This window comes from Sardina pilchardus, chromosome 4, assembly GCF_963854185.1.
Source record: "Sardina pilchardus chromosome 4, fSarPil1.1, whole genome shotgun sequence".
NCBI classification, from domain to species: domain Eukaryota; kingdom Metazoa; phylum Chordata; class Actinopteri; order Clupeiformes; family Clupeidae; genus Sardina; species Sardina pilchardus.
In genome coordinates, this window is record NC_084997.1 from 9536476 (window position 1) to 9561888 (window position 25413).

The window sequence follows — 25413 nt, forward strand, 5'->3', positions numbered from 1 at the left end:
GGCGCGCCTCTCCGCTAGTTGCCACGTCCAATGAATGAGATTAATGATGTTGAGACAAATGGCGCCGTGTTCTTTTGTTCAGACCGCCGCCGCAGCACTTCAAGAGGAATTAGCATGGGCTTTGTTTAACGCTGCGGACTGACACATGTGGACGCAACTGTGCGACACACACACACATACACACACACACACTACACACACAAACTATACACAAACTACGCGCGCACACACGCACACACGCACACACTACACACACACTACACACACACACACTACACACATGGTAGAACACAAAGAAAGGGTTTTCGATCTCAATGAGGATCCCTGGAAGGTGGAGCGAGCAATCTTCACTGCCGCATAAGCACTGACTTGGCTCGTGATTACACTTCTGGAATATTCTGGAATAAGTGATTAGCACTATGCTCCGGTATCTTTTCCCCATGACTGCCAGACGTGGCGGCTCATAGAGACACACCGGGGCGAGCCTCGGGAGCCGTATCCCTCTAAAGTTAACACCTACGCCGTGCTCCATTTTTTTCCCCCTTCCGGTAAAAAAAAAAGAACATTTTGCAGGGAACTGAAGATTAGATTTTTCCCTTGGTTCAGTGAATCTTAATTAATCTAGGTGGATTGGATGAGTCCAGACATGCTTGAGTGTGTGCGCTCCGCGGCGGCGGCGGCGGCTCGCAGACACGGGCACACGGGCGTAGGTAAATCATTCCAATCTAATCTCCCTTTCCTTATCGCCTTTCCCGACGCTTCCGTCCGCCCCTATAACATGCTGTGCCGGCGTATTACAAAACACGTCTGTTAAGCAAGTGCAATGTCTCTGCGCAAACAAAAACGCCAGTCCCTCAGGTGGGCGGAACGTCCGAGTTTTATTGGACAGAAAATGACACGATCGGCTCGTCTGGCGTCTCGAAGGGATTCTGAGTTGTCATGGCACCGTCTGAGGGGGGGGGGGAGACGGTCTGGAGAAATTTGATCAAACTTTCCACCTCCAGCGGAGTCTATTTCGGGGCTGCAGGATGAGTAAGCAGCATCTCGTGTGCTCGCCGCCCTCCAGGACCTCGCTGGTTCAGAAGGAGGTGATCCACTAACGCTCCAGCTGAATCCTCTATGGAGATGACTCAATCTATGGAGCTCCTATCTGCTGAATGAATAAACCCCAATCTGATGCCCCTTGTATACCCCTCAATGACAAAGTCTGCAGGAAAGAAGTTGAAGTAGTTGGGACTGGGAGCACATATTCAGAATGAACCCAAACTGAATGTTGTAACTCAAACTGCTTTGTGTTCAGATATTTTAGAGTCCAATAAATATATTGACAGTCAAGTGCAATGACATTGCCAATTCTAATAATTCTAGTATGTCTTGAAGCCGCATGCCATTTTTTTGATGAATGAATGCACTGTGTTCACTTCGAATGAGTGCTTCTTACTTTAACTTGAACTTGAACTTGGTGTAGCTCCACAACTGAATTAGTATTGGTTTGGAAAGCACTCCCTCATCTCCCTCCAGCCAATCAATCAAAGTCTACGGAGCATCAGCCCTCTTTGCTCTGTGAGAAAGTGTGGTAGAAATGTGGCTGTGTGACAGCAATCATACCTGACTGGGAGAGTCCGGTCCCCCTTGCGCCGGTCCATCTCCCTCTGGGGTACGGGGTACCAGCGGAAGTTCAGCTTCCAGTTGAAGCCGCCGTACGTCATGTCCGAGCCGGCCATGTACTCGAACGTCTCGTCGCTGATGACGTCGATGATGGGACACACCACAGCCGTCCTGTAACCGCAACAGAACAGGGGAAACGATGAGAAAGCACAACTTCCCGACTCCCCAAACAAGCGCCTTGGCAAAACACCTTGCTGGCATTGCAATAATCCACCTTATGAATAAAATACAAACTTTCGGTGTTCCAGCAAAGTGAGTTATGCTTCCCACTTCCTTAAACAGAATAAATTATTCATGGAGAGGACAATCCCCAAACTATACTTCTGGAGACCGAGAGGAAAAAAGAATGAGAAAATCACTATGTGCTGACCGCACAATACACGCCTGGCATTACTCTGCTATTCATTATGAGCGCTGCTAAAGTCAGTCAAAAAGCCCATATGGCAGCCATTATGGATCCCAGCGCCTGCTAAACTCCATAACAGGAATGCCAATTACTCTGACACCTGAGGCACGATGCAACACCACAGAGTGCCTGATTGCAATCAATGCAAAGCTAATATTAGCGCTGTCTGACGCTGCCAATATCAGAGATGCTGCCTTGCATCTTTCCCCGCACAAATGAGCTCAAAACTGTGGAATCGTTTCTGGGTTTTTTTCTCACTCTCGCCCCAAAAAAAGGCGCCTCCATTCCACACTGTTCGGTCTGATCTCGCGCAGCAGACGTTCGCCTCAGACTGGCGGCCGCAGCTGTCTGTTAGCCCGGCTACGGAATTATGGATGACAGCGTGGCGGCGTGCCTGGCATAATGCACTGCGTGGTGTCACTCCGAACACTGCGCCCGGCAAACACCAGCCCATTTACAAGTTGCTATGACGGGAGCGTGACAAGAAGGACAGATTGCCCGTTTCATGTCTTCATCATCATCATGATCTTCATCATCATCACTACTGGCGTCGTAACGATCACCAGCACGCCATCCGCCGCTATCGCTCTTGAAGCATAACAGGACCAAGAGCTGCTGACAGTCTCAAAAAGGGATAAACTGGAACAGTCACCGACTGCTGAGAAAGAGTGTGTGCGTGTGGGGAAGAAAAAAGCGGTTTGGCCTCTTTTTGTTCCCAAATCTCCGAGCCTCTGAAGTCGTCCTGGACAGATGAAGCACAATGACGAGGAGTGGCTCTGCTCGGTGGTCTGTAATGATGTGTTTAGATGCTCTCGTGACAGAACAAGCTGTCACATTTCACCTTCAGCTGCGAGAGAAAAGGGACAGTCGCTTCCGCAAGAGAAACATTTGCATGTGTTTCAGCACGCACAAGCAGACACACACACAACTTCTTTTCACTACAGCTTACGCTACCACACACACACACACACACACACACACACACACACACACACACAGCTGTCACTGGCACTGGCTTCAGCGGGTGTCTGCTAAAATTACATGCAACTCTTTAGATTACAAAAAGCACAAAAGAAATGCAAATCCCCATCACTGGCAGACAGGGGGGACAGAGGCAAATGACCCATATGCTGCTCACACAAAAACCTGATGTGGATTTCAGCAGAGTCAATTCTTCCAGCTGCTCCTGTGCTAGGTAACTGGGGGAGGCAATAAACCTCTTCATGAGCTCCTTGCACCTGCAGCACAAGCACAGAATGTCCTCTCCCTTCAGACAGGTACATTGAATAATTCAACCTACACAAACCTAGCCCATTATATGGCTTCAGATCTGCTGGGCCATTGCGTTTTATGACAGAAGTATGCACAGTAACTTAGTGCTGTATATATTTCAGTGGTATATATATCAAACTAGTTTATACTGCACAGCCTCCTGAGGAGAAGTGAGCACACTACTCGAGCGCGGCCAGCTTCCCGTACTTAACTTTAAGCTAAAGAAAGACAATGCCATGCAGCATTCTCTACAACCAAATCTAGTGGGTGGGGATTAACTAAAGGTCAGTCCCTTTATCTTGAGCTAAAGATAGAAAGTTCCCCCAAAAACAAGTCTGGCAGGTGGGTATTAACTACAGGTCAGCCCCCTTACCTTAATCTACAGACAGGGTATTCCCCCACATCCAAATCAGGCGGGTGGGTATTAACAACGGTCAGTGTCCTTACCTGTCCTCTTTGATGCGGGCCAGTAGCGGCTCCAGCCAGCCTATGGTGCACTCGCAGTGGGCGTCCAGGAAGGTGATGACCTGGCCCTTGGTGGCGGCTGCCCCCCGTAGCCGAGCCCGGATGAGGCCCGAGCGCTGCTCCATGCGCAGGATCCGCACCGGCACCTCCAGGTTCCGCACGTAGTCGTCCAGCTTCTTCTTCAGGAACTCTGGGGTGGGAGGAGAGGAGAGGAGAGGAGAGGAGAGGAGACAGTACTGCTTACAGAGAACATGGATGTGTCTGTTCAATGTCCTCATGTTCATTTTCAATGTGTTCATTTATGGTTTATTTTAAACGTCACCATTTTGAGTCAGATATGGGTGTCGGCATAGACAGCATTCAACACCGAAGCGATTTGCATTGAAAAGCGATTTGCATTGGGCCATTGCTAGCTAGTGCTGGCAGAGACAACTGTAGACTGTGTGACCAAAGTCAAAGCGTGACTGAGGGAAACAGGAGGCAGCCGGGAGACGCTACTGTACCTCTCTCACTGGCGTCGTCCACCAGCACCACCTCCACGAGCAGGTGTCGCGGCGAGCGGTTGATGACGCTGTGGACGGTACGCAGCAGCGTGCTCCACGCCTCGTTGTGGAACACGATGACGATGCTGGTGTTGGGCAGGTCGTCCTGGTACACCTTGGTCTTGCAGCTAGCAAGACACATTTGAATAGAGACACAGGGTTAGAAGAGCAAGCCTCAGGATAGATACACACACACACACACACACACACAAAATGGGCTCCTGTGATGATGTGGGGCTAGCTCGACACGCTTGCGGGGTGTGTGTGTGTGTGTGTGGGTGGTGGTGGATGGGAGGCACCAGAGCCATAAAGCTCCGTCTTGACTTAATGGCACCAACAGTGCTGCCTCCACCCCGCGATGGAGATGCATCCATCCTGCGCGCCACACAGACACAAAGCAGGGGGCGCCTGTCGCCAGCAGCTGCTGAATAAAGGATGAGGGTGCATTAGCAGCACAGAGGAGGATGTGTGAGGTGACGGGGTGGCTGGATGGAAGGGTAGCGCTCCTGCCCCCCTCCGCCCCCCCTCCGCCCTCGCCCAAATCACCATCCCCACCACCCCTGTCCCAAAAATGGCTGACCTGGATGACAGAATGGGGTCAGCAAGGGGCACACCTCTCTCTCTCTCTTCCACCACACCGCCTTCACCACACCTCTTCGCTCTGGGTCTGTGGGGTGGACCCACAAATTTAGCCAGTGACGGGCTGGAGAATTTCTTTTCTGGGCTGTATTGCTCTTTTTTTGCCTGAGTTCTTTCGCCCGCTGATTCAGTGATTCCTGAAGATGTTGGGGGGAGAGATTAGATTTGCAATCACACCCTTCTGCGGCTCTACACTACTCGCTCGCCATGCGGCGGAATCACCTCCTCGAGACTTGTCATTTATTTGCCACAAGAGCTCCTCGCCAAACCATTGCGCTGGATTTATGGCTTACGATTACCTACTGTGCACTGCCTCTGTATTTCTCCAACAAGTCAACGGCCCCAAACATGGAAGCCGGTGATGAATAGGTGAATTGTGCTTAAAAAAAAAAAAAGGAAAAAAAGTCTTCAATAAAATGGTAGGGAGTTGCACCATCCTCAGGAAAACAGATGTTAACAAATGCTTCTGAGGGAGTGCATAAAAATGAATCACAGTGGCGTGTCGCAGGAAGGAGGGGGAGGGGGAGGAGGAGGGGGAGGCTGGGCTCTGTAAATCAACGGGGTAAGATGAATGCTGAAATGTTTCACCCAAATAGCTCCCCGGCTTTTCATTATGTTGCTGAAATGGGGCCTGGGTGTTTCAGAGAACAACACATCTTCCCCATTCCCCCCTCTACTGAGTAATGAAAAACGCTTGCCCCTCTGCTCCTTGAAATGGAGGCAAAGCAAGAACATTCTAAAACACTGAGCATATATTTATGATGTTTTGGAGACATTTTAACAGCTGAAAATGGGCGCCTTGTCTTCATAATACACCCCGTTTTATCCTTTTCAAAAAGCATTCTGTACATTCAAAGAGCGATATGCCTTTGGCAGTCAAACATTTTGTGAATTTGTCTCATTGTGGCTATCGTTCATTTTACTCAGACCCTGATGTCACCTAAGTGTGTTACTTTACATGGACTTTAGTAAGTTAAAAGAATGGTGGAGGCACAAATGTATTTGTCTAGGGGTTTGCATAGTTCTGGGAATGTTCTCTAAAACACTACTGAAGTACTATTAGGTGAACAATGACTTGTGGCCTGGTGCTGATTGACCATATCCATCCTACCCTGTGGTCAGGTGTCTGGGGGTCTGCCCAATCTCTACTGCCCGACTCACCCGTCCAGTCTCACGTCGGGCAGGCTCCTGTTCAGGAGGATCATGTCGCTGGCCATCAGGTTGAACTGGTTGATCTTGAAGAGCTCCTTCATCTTCTCCTGGTCATCCTTCGGGAGGACCACCGCCTTCCCCATCTCGCCTGGGCCCTCATGGGAGCGGGAGATCACAGCTGCAAAGACCCACACAAACCACAACGCCATCAGCAAGACTGCAGCTACGCCTACGCAGCTACGCTTCTGCCCTGTATATGCAAACAGATCCTGACCCCAGCTTGACTTTATTCTCACTCGAACAAAAATAGTTACATTCAGCGAGAGAGAAAAAGAAAGAGAGAGGGAGGGAGAGAGGGAGAGAGAGAGAGAGGGAGAGAGAGAGAGAGACAGAGAGAGGGGGGGGAGGAAGAGAGCGAGAGCCTCTGGCCTCTCGAGGATAAATTATGAGAGGAGTTGTGACATGGGTATGAAGTAAAAAATGAGCAGTGTTCTGAACCAGTGATCCATGTTATAGAATGTGTCAGCGGGAGCGCGGCGACGTCCTTGGGCCGAGACTTACAGTACCGTACATCTCTACTGTAGCCCCGGCACTGTCACCGCAGCCCAACCAGAAGAGACGGCAGCAGAAGAGGAAACAGCTGCTGGCTAGATTCATGGGCCGCTGGCCCATCTAATTGTGAAAGTAGATACCGAGAGCTCCTCACATCAAAGCCTCAGATGGAGGGCCTGGCAGTGGAGTCGGGTCAACTTGAAAAGCCAGCGGACAGAAGCTGAACAAGCTGCTACGTGTACGGAGAGAAGTATACGAGTTCACTGCATTCTGTGGTTATGTGGCTGGGCATTGCGCTGACTGCTCAGCGCTGCTTTAACTTTAAAGGGTGGCGGCCGCAGCACTGAGCCCTGCCGTATGGATCTGAATGCAAATTAAAAACAGTGGAAACCGCTGATGGATTGATGGCTCTTGGTGTTGACTGAAGGTGAAGAGGTGCATTAGTGGGTGGCTGGGGTGGTGGTGGAGGTGGGTTAGTGGGGAAGGGTGGTGGAGGTCGGTGGGTGTGGGTGGGTGGATGTGGGTAGGTGCTGGAGGTGCAGGTTTGCCTCAGGTTCAGGTTAAGAGGATTCCACAGGGGCCCTGACACTGGGGGTGCGGCGTATGGAGCAGAGCCTGGTGGGTCAGCCCCTCTCCATTAGGACATTGGCTTAACACCGGATGGTCCGAGGCCATCGGATGATCAGGATTACTCAGTCAAATTGCAAGGCACTCTTGGACAATGGAGCGATATCAATGCATGCACAGACTCCTTCTTATTTGGGTTAATTCACTGTGTGACAACAGGCCACAGGGGCCTCTTGGGAGAAGAATTTTATAAACCAGGCCAAATCCTCAAACCCTCAAATATGAACACAAAAATAACAGTTGCTGAGAAAATAATCTATCTGTGCCATAATATTCCTTCCTTCCAAATCTGCAACAATTACACATTAGAGGCTTAACAGTTATGACAGACTTACCACAGTCATTTCCAGTAGTGGATTACTGCAGTTCCTAGTACACAGGCACATATTTAAGAACAATGCTGAGATCTTGTTCCATGCCTGTGGCAAATGGGACCGTATGCGTCCCTAAGAGAGATGCATTCACCGTCAGCTGATGTTTGATAACAACAAGTCTCCCGACAGGTCGCATATTAATCTACATCGTCGCCTCGGAGAGGGATCTGGGATTAGCATGGACGACCGTGTGCAGTGGCAGTCGAGTGAGAGACGCACTGAATAGTGAAGGCACACATCTCAACCCAGAGCAATTATAAAGACGTACAACATGTCAGGTCCAAGAATCGATGTACACGCAGGCTTAACTAAGATACACTCGAACAATGAGGTGACAAGCAATAACAAGACTATGGCAACCTGACAACACGGATGCGCTAACTAAAGGAACATGGTGATTTAATGTAGGCCTAACTAGTAAATGTTCGTGAAAAAAAATATCTAAAAACCCTCTTCAGCTTTAGCCGAATACTATGAATATTCTGAATTTGCGGATGAGGCCAGATCTATCTTACTGGCTAAATCAGCTTTGAAGTATCTCAACCAGCCGCTGACACTTAAAAATGCATGAGAGGCGAAAAACAGTCACAGCCTCTTCTCCCTCTATTTTCTCCATCTTCTTTTGAAGCCATCTTGGTGTAATGCTGCTATGACAACTGTTCACTCATGTGCATTGCTCGGCAGTGGAGGCACCTTTGTTGATCATTGGATCTCGGAAACTGTTAAATGTCAGGGTCTCTTGTGAGTCTCTCAGCTCCCAAACTGTGTGTGTGTGTGGTGAAGTGTGGTGTTTCTCACATTTCAGCCCTTTGACTTCTCCTATCCTGGTTTGTGTGACACACACACACACACACACACACACACACACACACACACACACACACACACACACACACACACACACACACACACACACACACACACACACACACACACACACACACACACACACACACACACACACACACACACACACACACACACACACACACACACACACACACACACACACACACACACACACACACACACACACACACACACACACACACACACCTTTAAAAGACCTGGCCCTCTTGAACCTAACAACCACATCCGTCAAGAAGGCAAGCTTGCTTCCCCAGGAACCAGTTCAAGTGTTTTACGTCATCTGTACACCAGAGCTCAGAATGGAACGCCGCACACAAGTCTTACTAGGCCTGTGCGAATAATACAGTCTCAGATTCAGATAAACAATAACGGCCAACAGACCGATTAACAACACACAGAGGGCCACAGACAAACCACGTCTTGTCTGATGGTGAGGAGATTGCCGTATCTCTCGGCACAATCACCTCGTGTGAATGTGAACGCACAATCACCTCACTGTGAACGGTGAGAGGATTAACCCCGCGAGAGCACATCAGTAAACATGGCAGCGGCACACGGGCGGCTCTCCGCTCCACCACTCCTCGGTCAGCCGTCTCTGTGCCGCTGCGCACCAGGCATCAGGAGCGGTTTGATCTCACCGGGTGTCCTTAACAGCACCTGCCATCACAGGCTGCCCAGCACAACACAGCACAGAACAGCACAGAACAGAACAGAACAGAACAGAACAGAACAGAACAGCAGAAGAGCAGAACTGTGGGGTGTGAGCATGCTGCACCACGAGCAATATAGGGAGGGGAAGGTGGTCTTCTTCACCCACATGCATCAACTCAACAACAGCAAACAGCAAAAGGAACCCATGAAGACGGATGTACTGACGTGAATGCCAGTTGTGTGTGGGCAAAGCTCGAGGTTAAACAAGGAAGAAGGTCTTCCTGTTCTTCTCTGAAAGGAATGTTTAGGATGTCCGACGTCCTGAAGAGCAGACACAGGTTTTTTTTTTACTGTCAGCAGCACGCATGGAATAGCAGCTACGGCGGTAATTACGGTTCAAATGGCAAGCCAGACGTACAGATGCCTAATGGCTCGTGCCAGAGAGCCCCTCTAATCGAGCGGTGGAAATTTTCCAGTCTCCTAGAGGCCTCGTCCGAGAGGACCATATAGACATATGGCCACGTTGTAAAAGTGCATGTAACGCGCTGGCCCACGGACACCATCACTCCCCAGGCAGACTGATGCATCCGTGCAAAAACTCAGCAAACTTGAAATTGCTCAAAAATAAATAAGACAACTAGGGAGTTGGCGCATCCATCAACCCACACAAATAGCAATGAGGAGAGAGGGTATTGATTGAGTCCAGAATGAAACACGCTGCAAATGAGACTCTTACTTTTCCACGAGCAGGCAATCAATTATCTGTAAGGTGGCACGATTAATCTAAAACAGGGTGCTCAATTTAAAAAGCAAATCACTGAGAGATCGGACTGGCACTACTTTGTTCCGATATAATCATAAATATGTTGTCAAACTAATTATGGTTTACCAATTTCATACCCTAAATAACAGTATTAAAGACTAACAGATGACAGATGAGGGACAATTTCTCCCCTGCAATATAGTTAAAAGGGACCTGACTATGTAACACGATAAACATGTTAATATTATTGATGATACTAGTGATAAGCATTTTTTTTCCCACGCCTGCTCAATAAATTCCAACAAACACATCATCCAGGGCTTTACAACTAATCATCTAGAATTGTTCATAGTTACCAGGCATGAGTTTCAAATGACTAACAATGTCTATCAATGGCCCATGAGTGTATAGATATCAGAATATATCTGAACGCATCAGTGCCTGAACATTTCGAGGGTAGTCCATTCATATCAACACCTAAATCAGCAAGACATAAAGTCAGAGTAGCAGGAAGGAGTGCAACATGATTAAAATCACCCATTGTGATAACGATCCAACAAGTACAAAATGCACAATAAGTGCAAATGCACAACAAAGCAATATTGTCGAAAGCTGACAGACCGTCACGGCCCGCTTAAGCCTTGCTTTTCTGGGCAGAATGACTACTTAGACCTCAGTTGACAATCTAATTCCCTAATAGCTTCACAGGCATATTTAGATTTCAACTGCCGTATTGTGGGGTGTGAGAATCAGAGACCGAGGAGGATTTATGGTTTTACATAATGGAAAAAATCTCTGACAAAAGAGTGGCCAGCATTATAATTTATTCAAAGAAACCAGTGCTGTGTATGTATGTAGGAAGAGCAACACTTTACTTTCTAGCACTCCGGCTTCCTAACCTTGGAAGCAGCTTAACTTGACCCTCTTAATCCTATTTACCTGCAAGACCGCCTACTTAAAGATACCAATTACACTGGTAATCAGAAAGTATGGCCAACTGTTCAGCTTTTTCAGACAGACTAACGGAAAGGTGATGAGCAAGAGCTACTTCCTATTGATCTAACATGTACTGCAAAAGCCAAAGGGCCTCCCAAATGCTGCATTTGTAACTGCATCTGAGTACACCCAGATCACTAATGAACGTAGCATTCTGCTATGAACTGAGGCATCATCAGCCAGACACCATTGCTCTGGTGGCTCTGCAGAGTGCTACAGTAGGCATGCCACGGATGTAAAAATGAGGTAAAAAAGCCCCTCAGCACTAAAGAACTATAGGAGTTCTACGAGGCTCCTCTGTGATGCTTCCCAGATGTCCGGCTCCACTTTAATTTTCTCTCGCTTTGCGTTATCACTCCACAGACATCATCCCTCCATCCTCCCTTCCCTGGCACAAAGGATAGATCTCCAAGGACGAGGTCAAACGATCAAAGCGCCATCTAAAATGATAACATCACTATCGGGCCATGCTTGTTTGAATTACCACCACTGTTTAGCTTAGGGCAACCCCCCCACACTCCCAGATACTGAAACACTTAAAATACCGCTATTAAATTAAATGACTCCTCTGAACTTCTGATCTGTGTACACAGGGATAAATCAGCTCCTTTCCTGTGTGTGACCTGTAAGTGTGTTTGTGGCCTGCCCGGGACAGATTAACTGTCCCGGGGGGGGGGGGATGTTTTTCGGCGGAGGGCTCTGACCTCTCAGGGCGGGCAGCAGCGAGCGGTCCTTCCTGTCGTCGCACTTGTTGCACTCGCTGAAGTAGAGCAGCAGGAAGACGTCCACCAGCACCCACACCAGCGACGTGGTCAGCACCACCTTGCAGTAGACGAAGCGCCGCATGCTGGAGCTCGGGGCGGGCGGGCAAGGGCGGGGGGTGTCGGAGTCGGGCTGCCGCTGGAACAGGGAGAAGGAGGTGGGAGAGGAGAGGCGAGAAGAGGAGAGGAGAGGAAAGGAGAGAGGAGAGGAGGGTTGGCCAGCCAGTGGCGTCAGGAGCCCAGGGAGAGCTCAGGGGCAGGGGCGAGGCTGGAGGAGAGGAGACGCAGCGGTGGGGAGAGAGAGCAGAGGCGACGCCACCACGTCATCCCACTAGAGACAGAAGGGGGGGGGGGGGGTGGAGAGAGAGAGAAATTAAACACACACTTAGAGACCAGTTAATAACCCCGGCCTAAACAATGCAGAAAAGTCTACCCCACAGTCTGCATTTCCTCAAATCAGCTGCCAATAAGATTCAGTTGTTCTCAGCTCTCTTGACCACCGCCGTCAAAACAGAGAACCATTCGAGAGGTTTCGCTTTCATTGTCGAGGACAGACAAACTTTCTTGCCAGACTTTCGGTTCGTGCAGTTTGAGAAAATATGTTTCTGACTCACTGCGGGCGGCTGAGCCAGTGCCTTCATTATAAATGATAACCTGAAGATTTCCCACCAGGCCAGAGTGTGTCAAGTTCACCGCCTTCATTAAAATGAAATAATTCCAGGCCTAACCCAAACAAGAACTTACTGTCCTCAAAACGTGACTGTAAGTCTATAACGGAGATAATATGTCAAGCTGGAAATTTCTATGAGAGCTTTTTGTGTCGCACTGGGAGCAGAGCAGACGGTACAGTAGAGAAAGGTAGAAAACAAAGAGAGGAAGGATCCAGAGAGAGAAAGAGAGAGAGAGAAAAAGAGAGAGAGAAAGAGAGAGAGAGAAAGAGAAAGAGAGAGAGACAGCAGTAAGCCGCTGGTGCTGCTGCACAGCCTGCTCTCCAATTCGCTCCCCAGGGTTCGCTGGAGGGGTCCATTAATCTGATTTCCTTATCATTCCACCACATCACCCCACATGCTTCCCCTTCTCCTTCTCCCCATCCCTCCATACCTGAAGGAGAAGCCCTTACCACACAAGACTGTCACTAATGACTGTCAAAGTGAAATTATGCAGCCATTATGCAGACATACTGGATATTCAAAGATTTACAACTTTATGCAGCGCATATTAAAGGCATAACCTCTAACTTGGTTAAAATGAGCACGTCATGAAATTCAAATACAGAGAATGCAAGTGTGTACTGGAATGTGTTCAGACTAGCTTGAGGAGTCTCTATGCAGGCAGCAGATCTGATATTGAATGGGAAATTTCCACAATTTGGTACCAAACAACCGTAAAAGCATGTTTGCCCTTAGAACAACTCAAGTTTCCTTTCAACAGGCTTTTTTTTCAAGGTGTGGGTGGACCAAAAACAGTGCTAATGTCTGCACTGGCAGCAGGGAACAAAGATAATAACTTCTGACTTGTTTTTATGGTGTGTCCAAGGGGCAATAAATAGACAGAGAACAAAGGGGACCTTAAATCAAACCCTGGGGAACTCCATACATAAAATGCCATTCTAAACCCCCTCCACATCCTCTACCCTAAAATAAGAATCCTTAGACAAAAACGGGGATATCAGATTAAAGTTGAGACTTGAACTGGGCATAGAGCCGTACTGACAACCCCAGCCTGACTGATGCCGTGTTCGGGGCCATCTGGCTTCTCAGAGGAGCTGTGCCATGATTGGGGTTTAGTGCCGCCGCAACAGCCAGAAGCAGTGCCTGCAGTCTCCTCTGCAAAAGCTGGGTCATTAGTCCAGCCATCTGCAAGGATGAGCGATTCCTGTCTGACGAGCTGCGAGCCACACAAGGTCGCCCACTCCCTTCCCCTCCCCCTCACAATCGAAAATCAACACTGAGGCATCAGGGGTTATTGACCATGTTACAGCCAGACATCCTTGTTCCAGTATTTGCTCTTACCAGCGCCTGTTCTGTATGGACATCATCATTATCAAAACTATCTCGATAAAAAAGGGTAGAGACTTCACTATTGTGGGGAAGTACTTAGGCACCAGCTCTATGGCTGGCTTCCCTGTATGCACAGGAAGTAAAGGTTGCCATGACCTACGCCCCCTACCACCACATCGCCACCACAGTCGCAGGGCTGCAATTACGGCCACTCCCCATACTAAAGCTATTCCTGAAGTTTTTAAACAACAATGTCCTCTTGAATGACAATGACGGGCACACCCACATTAATACAAAATCATGGCAAATTACAAACTGATTATAAAACTCATAAAATTATAAACTGATTGAAGTCTAACAGGGGAAGTGTACAGAAAGAGGAAGTCACACCATTTCTGTGCTTGGTTTCTGTCTACGTTGTTGGATTCAAAATGGAATGGAAAGGTTTTCTGGATAATGTAATCGTTCTCCCCAATCTATTTTCCAAGTTACAGGTATATCAAAGAGTCAATAACAATGTGTTCCTCATTCTGAAGGAAACACTATGTAAGTGAACTCTGTAAGTCAACTGTTTTTTAAGTAGCAAGAGCAGTTATGTAGGCCTGCAGTAGACCTGTGCAATTCTGCCATAAGTCTAATCGTTAACATCGTCCCACACACATGAAAATTGGTCAACCTCAAAGGCTTACTGACCTACTTATGCGTCCTGTCATACCCACAAGAGGCTATACGCACCTAGATGCATCGCGGTGATGCATATGACGCCTAGCGCAGCAACTTGATCAGAAGTTCCACACGTTATTAACCGGGTGCTTACAAGATGTTGCATTGCCCATCATTCACGCAAAACCAGAAGGCACAACAAACACAAACAGGCATTGACGCACACTCTTCAGAGACACTGAGTGGCCACAACAGTCTGGATGTCCAACTGCATAATTATCATTAGGTGCAAACAAACGATTCACAACACATGACATGGCCCTGCCTCGATTGCCCAAGCAGATTTGACAAAGGCTACATGACATTCTGTCATGACATTCTTCACAACGTAACGTTGTGCCGCATTATTTTTTTTGACAGAAATTGTTTCTGAGATGAATGGAGTTTCACTGCAGCAGGCTAGGTTGGTGATATCACAAGGGTATATTGACAGTGCAGATCAATGTCAAAATAAGTTTACTGGCTAAAAAAAACCAAGACAGAATTGTTGTAAAAACACGATGGTTGTAAATACTTACTGAATAGAGGTAGCGTATGAATGACACCTTGAAGTCTTGCTTGTCAGCAACGTGTTGCATAGGGTAGGTAGATTGCTAGCTAGCAGCCCAAATGTATATCCCTGCAACCTCACTTTAAAGAGTCGCTGGATATTGCTCAAGGTCCACTACGCGGAATTATTTGCATCGCAAATATCCGCGAAGAGCGCTGATAATGCTCTCCTATTTTGCAATTATCAGGGAAATGTACCTCGACGTCAGGTCGCACCGCTACACTGTAGCCATCCTATCCTATCACAGTATGCTATGTATCACGATGATGTTGTCTGTGTATCCAATTCCAGCTACATTGCTGGCTTATCGTCAACCGTGCTCATCGCTTGATTTCGATTTCCCTTCATCGTAGTCTTACTATCACCTGTCTCCGCCTTTTTCGGCTAGATATGTCACAGTAAATACGATATCGCCGGACACTTGATCTATCCCTAGTGCTGGTTTGCTAAATCTAACGGGTTTGGATAGTGTAGCGGAGTATACGGAAAGCTCTGCACTCTACTCTCATATGCAATCCTGATTGGTTGCATGTTGTGCCCGTCAAAAAACTGATCGCGCAAAGGCCCTACGGATAGCTGGTAAATGTAGGCTCTTCTACAAATGCAAATTGTCTAATGTAGGCTATTTTGTGTCTGAAATCGGAAAAGAAAATATTTTTTTTGTTTGATTATAATATTTGGCCATTGCTTGACTATAATATTTCCATGCATGATATGGTAGCCTATATCATCTGGAATGTAAATACCTATTTCATTCCATGTAGGCCTATCATAGTTAACATATAGACGGTTCATTCATGTACAGCACTACATCAATCAACTGTTAACATAAAAGCTGAGACATAGACTATTGCTCTGTCTGGGATATTGTTTAGCCTACATTAGTGGGGTTTACAAAGCGCAGTTTTGATATAGGCGAATTAACTAGCCTAGGCTATAACATGGGACAATTGGGACATGTAGGCTACATCACATGATTTCTATAGATTATGATCATTCTGGGGAGGCAAACAAAGTTTGACAGGCTCATTAAGTATATCTGTATTGCGAAAGTATAGGCCACAGTAGGCCTGTAGTACAGAGATTGTATCCTATATGATGTAATCTACTCGGTGCAAAAGTAAAATGGGCCTACTGTTATAATCATAGCCTACCTTCACTACTGATATACTCATAATAGGCTACCGGTTCACTGTCGGTTTACTGTCATGGCCTGCATGGCCAGTATGACTAGCCTTTTTTCCAATAGGTTGCATGTCTCAGCATACCACCACCATAGACAGACAAACAGACAGACAGACAGACAGACAGACAGACAGACAGACAGGCATGCATACAGAGAGAGAGAGAGAGAATGAACGTGTGCATTGTGCATTTCTGTGATTTTTCTCAGTACATGTCACCCCAGTCTATCAGGTGGGTCTTTAAATAGACAATAGTGCCCTCTGCTGTCTACTATTCAGCTGTGTGGATGTCAGAGAAGGAGGTCTGTCCGTCTACCTACCTATCTGTCTATGAGACAGACATAGCTGGTGAGATGATGTTATCAAACGGCTTTTCATCTCCATGGTCTCTTCATGGCTTTTCAGTAGGCCCTCTCCTTCACATTTTCCTGGAGAGTAGAAATAAAAGAAAGAAAGCATTACAGTAAAATACCATGAAGTGCAATGTTTTGAACAATTCTCTAGAACTACTGCATGATAATGAATCTGATTATTGATCGGGATAAAAATCTTTGGTAACCTCAATCATAATATGCGCCTTTATTTAAATGAGGACCGAACAGCAGTAATCTAGCACTGTCAAGTTTAATTCCCTTAAGTGTATGTGTGCAATGTATAATGAAGCTTTGTTTCAGGTATAGGTCACTGTCGCCCAAGTTCCCTTGATGGTTTTATGTATATTGTGCTCCTACCCCCTTTAACTTGTCATACCCACACCATATACTATAGTGTAGCTCTAAAGCCTTAATCCTTTGATCCTCAATCACTAACTGCTCTGCAAAGCCATCCCAGCCAGGTTGTGTTAGTTGAATGGAAAGCATATTGGACTAAATTATACAAGACATGCTGTGTCCCACATTTTTATAATCTGAAATAGTTATATACCTGTGTGTTGTGCACATGGCTGCTTGAAGTTTATAGGTTAATGAATACGACATACACATGGAACTGGTAACACAACACATCAACAATGGTACACTAATACATGCATACAGTCATAGGCCTGTGAAAGCTGCAAAACCACATTAAGATGCAGAGGTGAGCACAGATAGAGGGCTCAGAAGGAGGAGATGAGTATTCCACAAATTGGGTAAGGGCAGTCACTTTTAAGGACAGCCAGTGAAGAGTGTTCTTTGTGGGGGATTAGTTGCTGTGGACTAGTTTGTTGAAAGTTTTGACAAACTGGTTAGTTTGTTGGACATAGCATAGTCTTCAAGTAGTCAATCAACTGTGAGAATAAACCATGTTGAGTTTTGGGGAAAACTACAGTCAGGAGATGTTTTATGGAATGTTTATGAGTGATGTTGAACTGCTTCCATTTGATGCTGCTGTGTCTGCTGTTTCCCCCCTCTGGTAAATAGTTTGAATGTTTGAGTTTTGACTTTTCATTCATTTGGTCTTGTTTCATCACACTGTATTGGGGAATAGAGCTAAACAAAATGGAATGTTTTTATGTTTGACAAAAATGGTGAACATGGAATAAACTATAGGCTCAAAGACCGACAGCTAGCCATTGTGCCATATGGATTTGAGGTAGAGTCTCCTTTAGGATATGACAAAGTCTATGTTCACTGGGTTCATTGTTACTACAGTAAAATTGTCAGCAATTCTGCAACTCATCACATTTCAATCTTAAGCGCTCATATGACAAAGGTGTCAAACTTCCATATTGCCTCAGAGTGGCGCTATAACACATCTACTGAATCCATCTGAATTTATAGACAGCCCTCATCGGTTTCCCTAGACCTGGGAATGGTTTCACCCAAACAGGTATAATAAACGGGGTTGCCACGCCACAAGTTCAGTGCTGATCACTTTGCGCCACTCTACTGATTCAATCCGGATAAAGTAACGCAGACCGAAATAGTCAACAGCTCACTTTGGACACTTGTTACTTTGTCTAGCCTACATCTTTAGATATTTTTGAACCAAGACTACAAAATGATTTTGACTCAATGAATATTGGGGAATATTTCTTGAAAACTGAAAGCAATTAACCAAGTCGCGTAAAAGCCTACGACGGAGACGAAGATGAATTCAACAATTTTCAATCAAACTGATGGTGGATTCTTTTCCAACCGCACATGTTGTAACTTAACATCTGTGGTAACTGACAATGGATTTGTGGCAGCAGCCCCGGACGAAAGAAGTCTCTTCATCATGCGAGTTGTCCAAATAGCGGTAATGTGCGTCCTCTCACTCACTGTAGTTTTCGGCATTTTCTTTTTGGGTTGCAATCTCCTCATCAAGTCTGAAGGGATGATCAACTTTTTGGTGACGGACCGCAGACCTTCCAAAGAAGTTGAGGCCGTAATTGTGGGTGCATACTAACGATATCTGAACATGGATGTGGACTCTAAATCACTCCAACAGGGATGGTCCGGAGATTATTCGGAGCCTAACCCCCCGTAGCCTACGAAGATTTATGAACATTATTAGGCTGGTATTCGCCTTATTAATGCAGAGGACGCGTTGAACTCTCACATGTTTTTGGCCAAAGGTTGTTGGTTCATAGTAATCAATGTGGACTAATCAAGGCAATTTAGCCTATACACAACTGCCCATGCATGACAGCTGAACTTAGCTGACATGGAGGACCACTTTATTAAACCAGCGACACCAAGGTGCACGCATGGATGTTGTCACACACAATCGTCCAACAAGTCTTTTTATCAAGACCATTTCCTTTGTAAACAATGATTTAACGAATGAATGTTTAAACCTGTAAAGCGTATTGTTTCTAGAAGTTTACGTTTTGTAAACATAGATGTTTCAAAACTGTAAATGGGAAGCACAGCACGGATTGTTAAAATGTTCAAGTCAATACAACCTGTCATGATTGTTTTATAACTTGGTCCAGTAAAATAGCCCAGGCATACACCGTACAGCTTGATTAAGCAGCATTTCTTTCGACCATCGGATGCGCGCATCCGCCTCATGAGCACTGTTTGCATGCCTCTAATTGTTTAGGCTGTTTAAATATAGCATTACATTCATTTGTGTTCCTTGTTCTGTTCCGTTTATTATTGCACCGCTGCTTTCTCACAAAGTGAGTGTTGATGATGACAGGTGTATTTAAACAGTGTTTGATTTGTATTTTATACTGCTTTTATCATTTAAAGCCATTCTTTCATTTTGCTGATTGGATTTATTATTTGCATAAAATAATACTATGTCATTTGGCTGTTATTGGTATACCACAAACAATTAAATATGTAATGCACAATCAATATTCATAATGCTCCCTGTGAATGTTAACATTAACTCGTATTGGGTGACTCCCAGGCTTACAATTGACAAGAGCACTCTATTTCTTTGAAACCTGCACATGCATGACTTGCTTGTTGAATGCAAAGGGTGGAGGTAGCAGGATACAGCACAATATGTTTCCAGCCAACCAGTCACCTGTGGTTGGTGCACAGTTAAATTGCCCCGAGTCGTCACACTGTGCCTTAGCAGACAGATCGATCAGAATGTCCATCACTGGTTTCAATTTTGGCCCATTGTTCCTGATGGCATGATGAGAGACCAGGGAACACGCTGTGTTAGAGTGAATGAACACTGTGATCAACAGAACCCGCAGGACAAAGCACCAGGTGACCCAGACTGAGCTATATGTGCATTTAGCTCAGGATTCAGTTATTCATGTCCATGTGCTTTCAGGGAGCAATGATACTGAAATATCTGGATGTGTCATTTTCTCTCATACAGAATACATAAGAGACGTAGTCCTTTTCAAATCTCACAGGATTCAAAATCAAGCATGCAACATTTTAGAATGGTTATGTTATTTGAAGAGGATAAGCATACAATGCATCACTGATAAAGTGAGACACTGCAAGTAATCTCTCTACTTTATTATTTTAGCTGGGTCTATGAGATCTCTGAAATTACACCACTGATACAAGTCTTTTATAATTGATTATTATTACACATGAAATATGAGAGCCCCTTTAAATGTATATATGCTTAACACACCAACAAACAATATTAACTGCATTATTTTGAAAAATCTTTCTTGACCTGGCATATAATGAAGATTTGGCATTTCTTTAATCTCAACCGCTTTTCATATTAATTAACATAGGGGATAAAACTGTTGATTAGTGTTTGTCATGGGTAGAGGTGCCCGCTTCAAATGTACAAATGGTTGACTAAATTACCTTAAATAAATTAGTAGTGTGTGTTGGTATGAAATTGACTCCCTTAAGCAGGTTGAACCTGTCACAGTGGCTGGCAACCCAGGGCTGCTAGAGAGGTTTTGTCACCATTAAGTCTGCTCTTATTTGTTTCCGCACACCATAGAAAGTCCAAGAATGTTTATTACTATGAGGTGGCCTATTGATTCACAGGAAACACTGTGAAAGACATATTCTCTCTGTGCTCTAAGCAAATGAGATTGAATAACCTTTCTTCCGGGGTCTTGTTCAAATTAAGAGTGTGACTGTTGGTGGTCTTTTGTGAGCCAGAAATATGCTCCATCTACATAGCTGAACCGGAGTATTTACCCATAGGTGACAATTATGGGTAGAACTTCACTAAATGTCACACTATTCTGAATGTGGGTAACATTTGGGTAACATCATCATCAGGTATAACTGTAATCACGATGCATAATGTTAACTTTTTTGCATGTTTTGAAAAGAGGCAAAAGACAAAAGTCTATTTTAAGTTGAGATTGCATACAGTATATTCAAAGTCGTCTTTAATTAAGGCAATTACCGGGTAATTATGCTGGATAACAAAGTGCTTCATCCCTTTACACCTGTATTCCTTGTTGACACTCAATACTTCGATTACATTTGAGCTGACCAGACATGATCTTTTATTGATGGCATTGAGATATCTTACAGGAGCAGGTTGCATGCTAATCCATAGGCAAATAAGAACATGAGCATGTAGGACATTCATAAAGCGTTCTCTCGAACGCACTGCAATAGCAAGAATGAGAGAGAGAGAGAGAGAGAGAGAGAGGCTGAGAGAGCGATGAAGAGTCAATAGGAGAGACACACTGATAAAGGTGTTCTAATGTCACACTGAGTCCTGCTGTCCTGCGCTCATGGATACCAGGCTTAAAAAAAAGAAACGTTGAAAGGATGGGTAGTTGTGTGTCCTTGCAGATTTCATGTTCAGTTCATTCCATTTCATTTCACCATTTTAACACGAGCTGTAGGGCAACCAAAATGGCCTCTCTGCATTCAGAGACAAAAGTCTTAGCTCAAGAGAAACACTCCAAATGGGTTTCAGAATGTTAATTGTTGCTCGCGTGTTGTGTTCAAGGCCTTGTGGTTTTTATAAAAGATCAACCTGAATGGTGTTCTATTCAACAGAGTGGCATTCATTAATGCACTTGAAATATATTTGTCAAAGTCTTTCTAAATTCACGAGGAAGATATAAATACCAATACTGGTAGCACGTGTCACATCCCACTGAGGATATTTTACCTGATAGATTAACATCGGACTCCAAAATAGCGCAATTTTGCCACCTTGGCACCATGAGGTATTTATCTCCTCAAAAGAAATTGGCCAAGTCCAGAGCAAGATTTTCTCCCCCCCTGCGCTCCACCTCCACATATTTAGTAAAGGTCTGACAGAGGATGGACAGGCATGCCGTTTTGATGTTGACAGCGCTGAGTGCTCTGTCATACTGTAGCCTATGTAACCCCTGCTGCGAGGACAGGGCCTCTCCAGAGTGTTGATTATGGCCCGAGAAAAGTCCCTTTGGGCCTTGTCCGTCTCGTGTCCCATTGGCTGAGCGCGCAGCTGCTCGGCGGAGGTGGTCAATGATCTCGATTGCGACTGACAGCTCCAAATTGCAGCATGACAGACACAATCATCTCCACTGTTCTCCCCCTGTACCTCTCTGGCAGCAGGGCTCACTCTGTGAAGAACAGCCCTGCACAGAACACTGGTCAGGAGCCAGGGCGAGCCTGTCTGTCGGTCACTCTGTCTGTCTGTCTGTCTGTTTGTCTGTCTGTCGGTCGCTCTGTCTGTCTGTCTGTCTGCCTGTCTGTCTGTCTGTCTCTCTTCACCAATAAATAAATGTCACCTTATGTTCCAACAGGTTCCAACAGGTTCCAACAATATGATCAATTGACTTGGCGATATCAAATCCCTGTTCTCTTTGCTGTGGGGGATAATTTTATTACTTGTCTTCTCAGCATGGTTTCCAGCGGCGGCATGAGTCACATCTCAGAACGCTGATTGTGTCCCCCCCCCCACACACACACCCCACAACCACACACACACACACAATCCATGAAATGTTAAAGGGATTTGGTATTCCAACAATACTTTTGTGTACACCCTCTATCTCCTAGTCATAATCCTCTTTCCTATGCTGTCACAACGACTCTATCAGGTTGTGATGAGATGCAGTGAATGTCTACAAGGCAATACACTCAGGCTCGTTACATAAGAGCAGTGTGGCTATTCACGTCAGGTGTCGTGCATGCAGGACATTACATTACATTCAAATCATAGCTTTTTTCAAATATCATCTACCTACTGTATATATTTCCAAAAGCCTTTTTCCTTTTTTGAGGGGGTAATCAGCAACACTTTAATGTGGTGACTATGTGGAGTCTGTGATTATTTTTTGTAAGTTGCAATGATAAGCCCAAGTGATTCACCAAGGGATTCGGTTCACTGGCCTACCAAATTAATTCAACCATGTGAATTAAAAAATGGAAACGATATTTATAGTGAAATCCATTTATGTCTATTGCAGTACTTCAAGGCGGGTTATTCCATGGAATTGGTCTCTGTTCTATATTTCAACAAAATGTAAGGCCTAACACAGAGTTTTAGCTACCAGTGTTTAAGCAACATGAAGCATGTACTGCTGTTTGTGTAAAGTATTCCAGTTAACAGATGATTCAATCCATACTTGTGTTTAGTCTGAATAAACACTGATACAGAAATCGTGTTTACAGTTTTTCATCTGGTCAGTGTGTTGTTTACACACTGGATTTCATAGTTTTCCGTTTTGTTTATCTAAATCCATCAGCCAAAGAAATTTGCACTCAACAGAATGAAATCTCCCCTTAACCCAAACTAAAACGGTGGATATATTCTACCTGCAGACTCATATTTACATTCCAAGGGCCACAATATTTAGCCGTCCACCAGACAGTTTTCATCGGTCATCGGTGTTATGCTCCTTCGAGGTCACCGTATGAAATTTTAATGGCGACTTTGAGGAGAGCTTTCCCCAAACACAGAGGTGTTTAATGGAGCCATGCATTATTCAGTCCTGCCTTATCTTAATGTACAGGGCCCTTATCTCTGCGCGCTTATCCTGCCCCTCATCTATATTTCAGCATTTGTGTAGAACAGCCAGAAAGCCCACTGGTTTGGCTTGTGCAGGTAAAAAATGAGCATGTCAAGCGGATGTCACTCACACACAAACAGTGGTCTGGCTCTAATATTACAATGTCACCTCTTGGAAGACATTTTATGAGCAAAATATAGTAGCTCATATTTCCCTGGTCCCCATGGGACGGGTTTCTAACTTCTTGCAATTTAACCCTTCTACTAAAAATCTGAAGCCATAACTATAGCAAGCCACCATAGCCTGAAGCTATTGGGCTGTCCTATATGCCAAAGGTCAGTGAAATCACAAGGAATCATGCCACAAAACAGAATGTCATGTCATATCATATCAATTTGTAAAATCACACCACACTGATATGTACTGTATGATGTAATATGACGTAATGTTAGCACTGCTGTATATGTGGTACCAAGCCACATACAGTATGACTGAAAATATTATGGTTTCATACATTTCTATTTGTGCAGTCAACAGAATATGAAGTTTTCACTTTTGCATATACATTCACTTATGAAATACAACACAAACAAATCAACAAAATTAACTTTTTATCAAGTAAACCACAAATGTAGGCCTACTGTATAGTGACACATTACGCATGACAATAGTCACAAGTTTCCCTGTGCTAAAGTGGTTTAACAGACCCTGTAGATGTAAAAACAACAACAACAACAACAACAACAACAACAACAACAACTACAACAGCCAAAAATTTTAACTTAATAATAACAAGAGAACTGTTTTGTTTTCACTCCACTACATTTTCACGTCGGTAGATTCCAAAGCCCTATTCCCAGGAAGGCACAGCAAGGGAGCGGCACTCTTTGGACATCTCTTGAAGTTGTCTCTACGCTGACACCATCTTCACCTCTCTGTTCAACTCAGGCCTGTCACTATCGCTCATGTGTCGTAGTTATGTATTTTTCATTGAATGCTGTGAGAGGTCTTATTTCCAGACAATAATGCCGGGAGCTCTTTGGGCTTAGTGCAGACAGGCCATCGTACTGCCAGTGACAACAGCCCTCTAAGGACACCTTGTGGGGAAGGTTGGTTGGGGGTGGTCAGTGTGTGTGTGTGTGTGTGTGTGTGCGTGGGTTGGTGAGGGGGTGGGGTGCAGCATCAGGAGTGTACAACAGGTCCTGTACCATATCACAAATGTGCAGTGAAATATGAAAGCCTTTTCCACACTTTTGTGATAAGATGTAAGGCACTGGCTGATGACAGATTCACACAGGAAAAGCGGGAAGCTTACTCTGCCTCAGTTACACACAAAAAAGCTGATGGTGGGCTCATTCATTTCAGCTTTACTCATTCTTCAGGGTGAAAGGTGACTGCTGCTACCTTGATAACATGGCAATCTGACAGACAGCTTCTACTCCTGCAAACAGCACATGCAATGATGATAGGATAGAATGATATGAGTTATTGAGTTCTTACCTTTTTGCTTTCCATTTATTGTTGAAGAAATCTCAGTGCCTTAGTATACTTTAACTCATTCACATTGCATGTTTTCCTGTTTCAAAATAAACTAAAGGAAATTCACTTTGGCCTCATTTGAATTCATCCTCTGCACAGATTACAACTTAAGCAGGCCACTGTTGGCCCATGGGAAACTAATTGAATGTTTTTGCATATTAAAGTTTGATTTCATGCACCCAAACGGGATCAATCCTGTCCTAGCTGGCCCGCTCATTCTGTTCAACTTCCGTCCATCTGTTTGCTGAAATCGTATTCTCTTAAGACTTCTAAATTAGAGATCTAAATCACTAATTACACATATATAACACACTACAAGCCATATCGACAGACCTTTAAATTCAAATCATTGATCAAGTCAGTG

The 25413-nt window shown here is 45.2% G+C and overlaps 1 protein-coding gene across 2 annotated transcripts in view; it reads right to left on the reverse strand.

Moving 5' to 3' along the window:
- The window catches only part of galnt13 (UDP-N-acetyl-alpha-D-galactosamine:polypeptide N-acetylgalactosaminyltransferase 13), a 33954-nt gene extending 18503 nt beyond the window's left edge, over positions 1 to 15451 (reverse strand). For both annotated transcript variants that reach the window (XM_062534039.1, XM_062534038.1), the window contains exons 1-6: positions 14980 to 15451; positions 11682 to 12069; positions 6154 to 6322; positions 4315 to 4481; positions 3794 to 4001; positions 1609 to 1779 (exon numbers count right to left, since the gene is read on the reverse strand). In XM_062534039.1, the coding sequence (XP_062390023.1) occupies positions 1609 to 1779; positions 3794 to 4001; positions 4315 to 4481; positions 6154 to 6322; positions 11682 to 11823 (857 nt within the window). In that variant the 5' untranslated portion in view covers positions 11824 to 12069; positions 14980 to 15451. The remainder of the gene's footprint in view (positions 1 to 1608; positions 1780 to 3793; positions 4002 to 4314; positions 4482 to 6153; positions 6323 to 11681; positions 12070 to 14979) is intronic.
- Positions 15452 to 25413: the final 9962 nt, after the last annotated feature.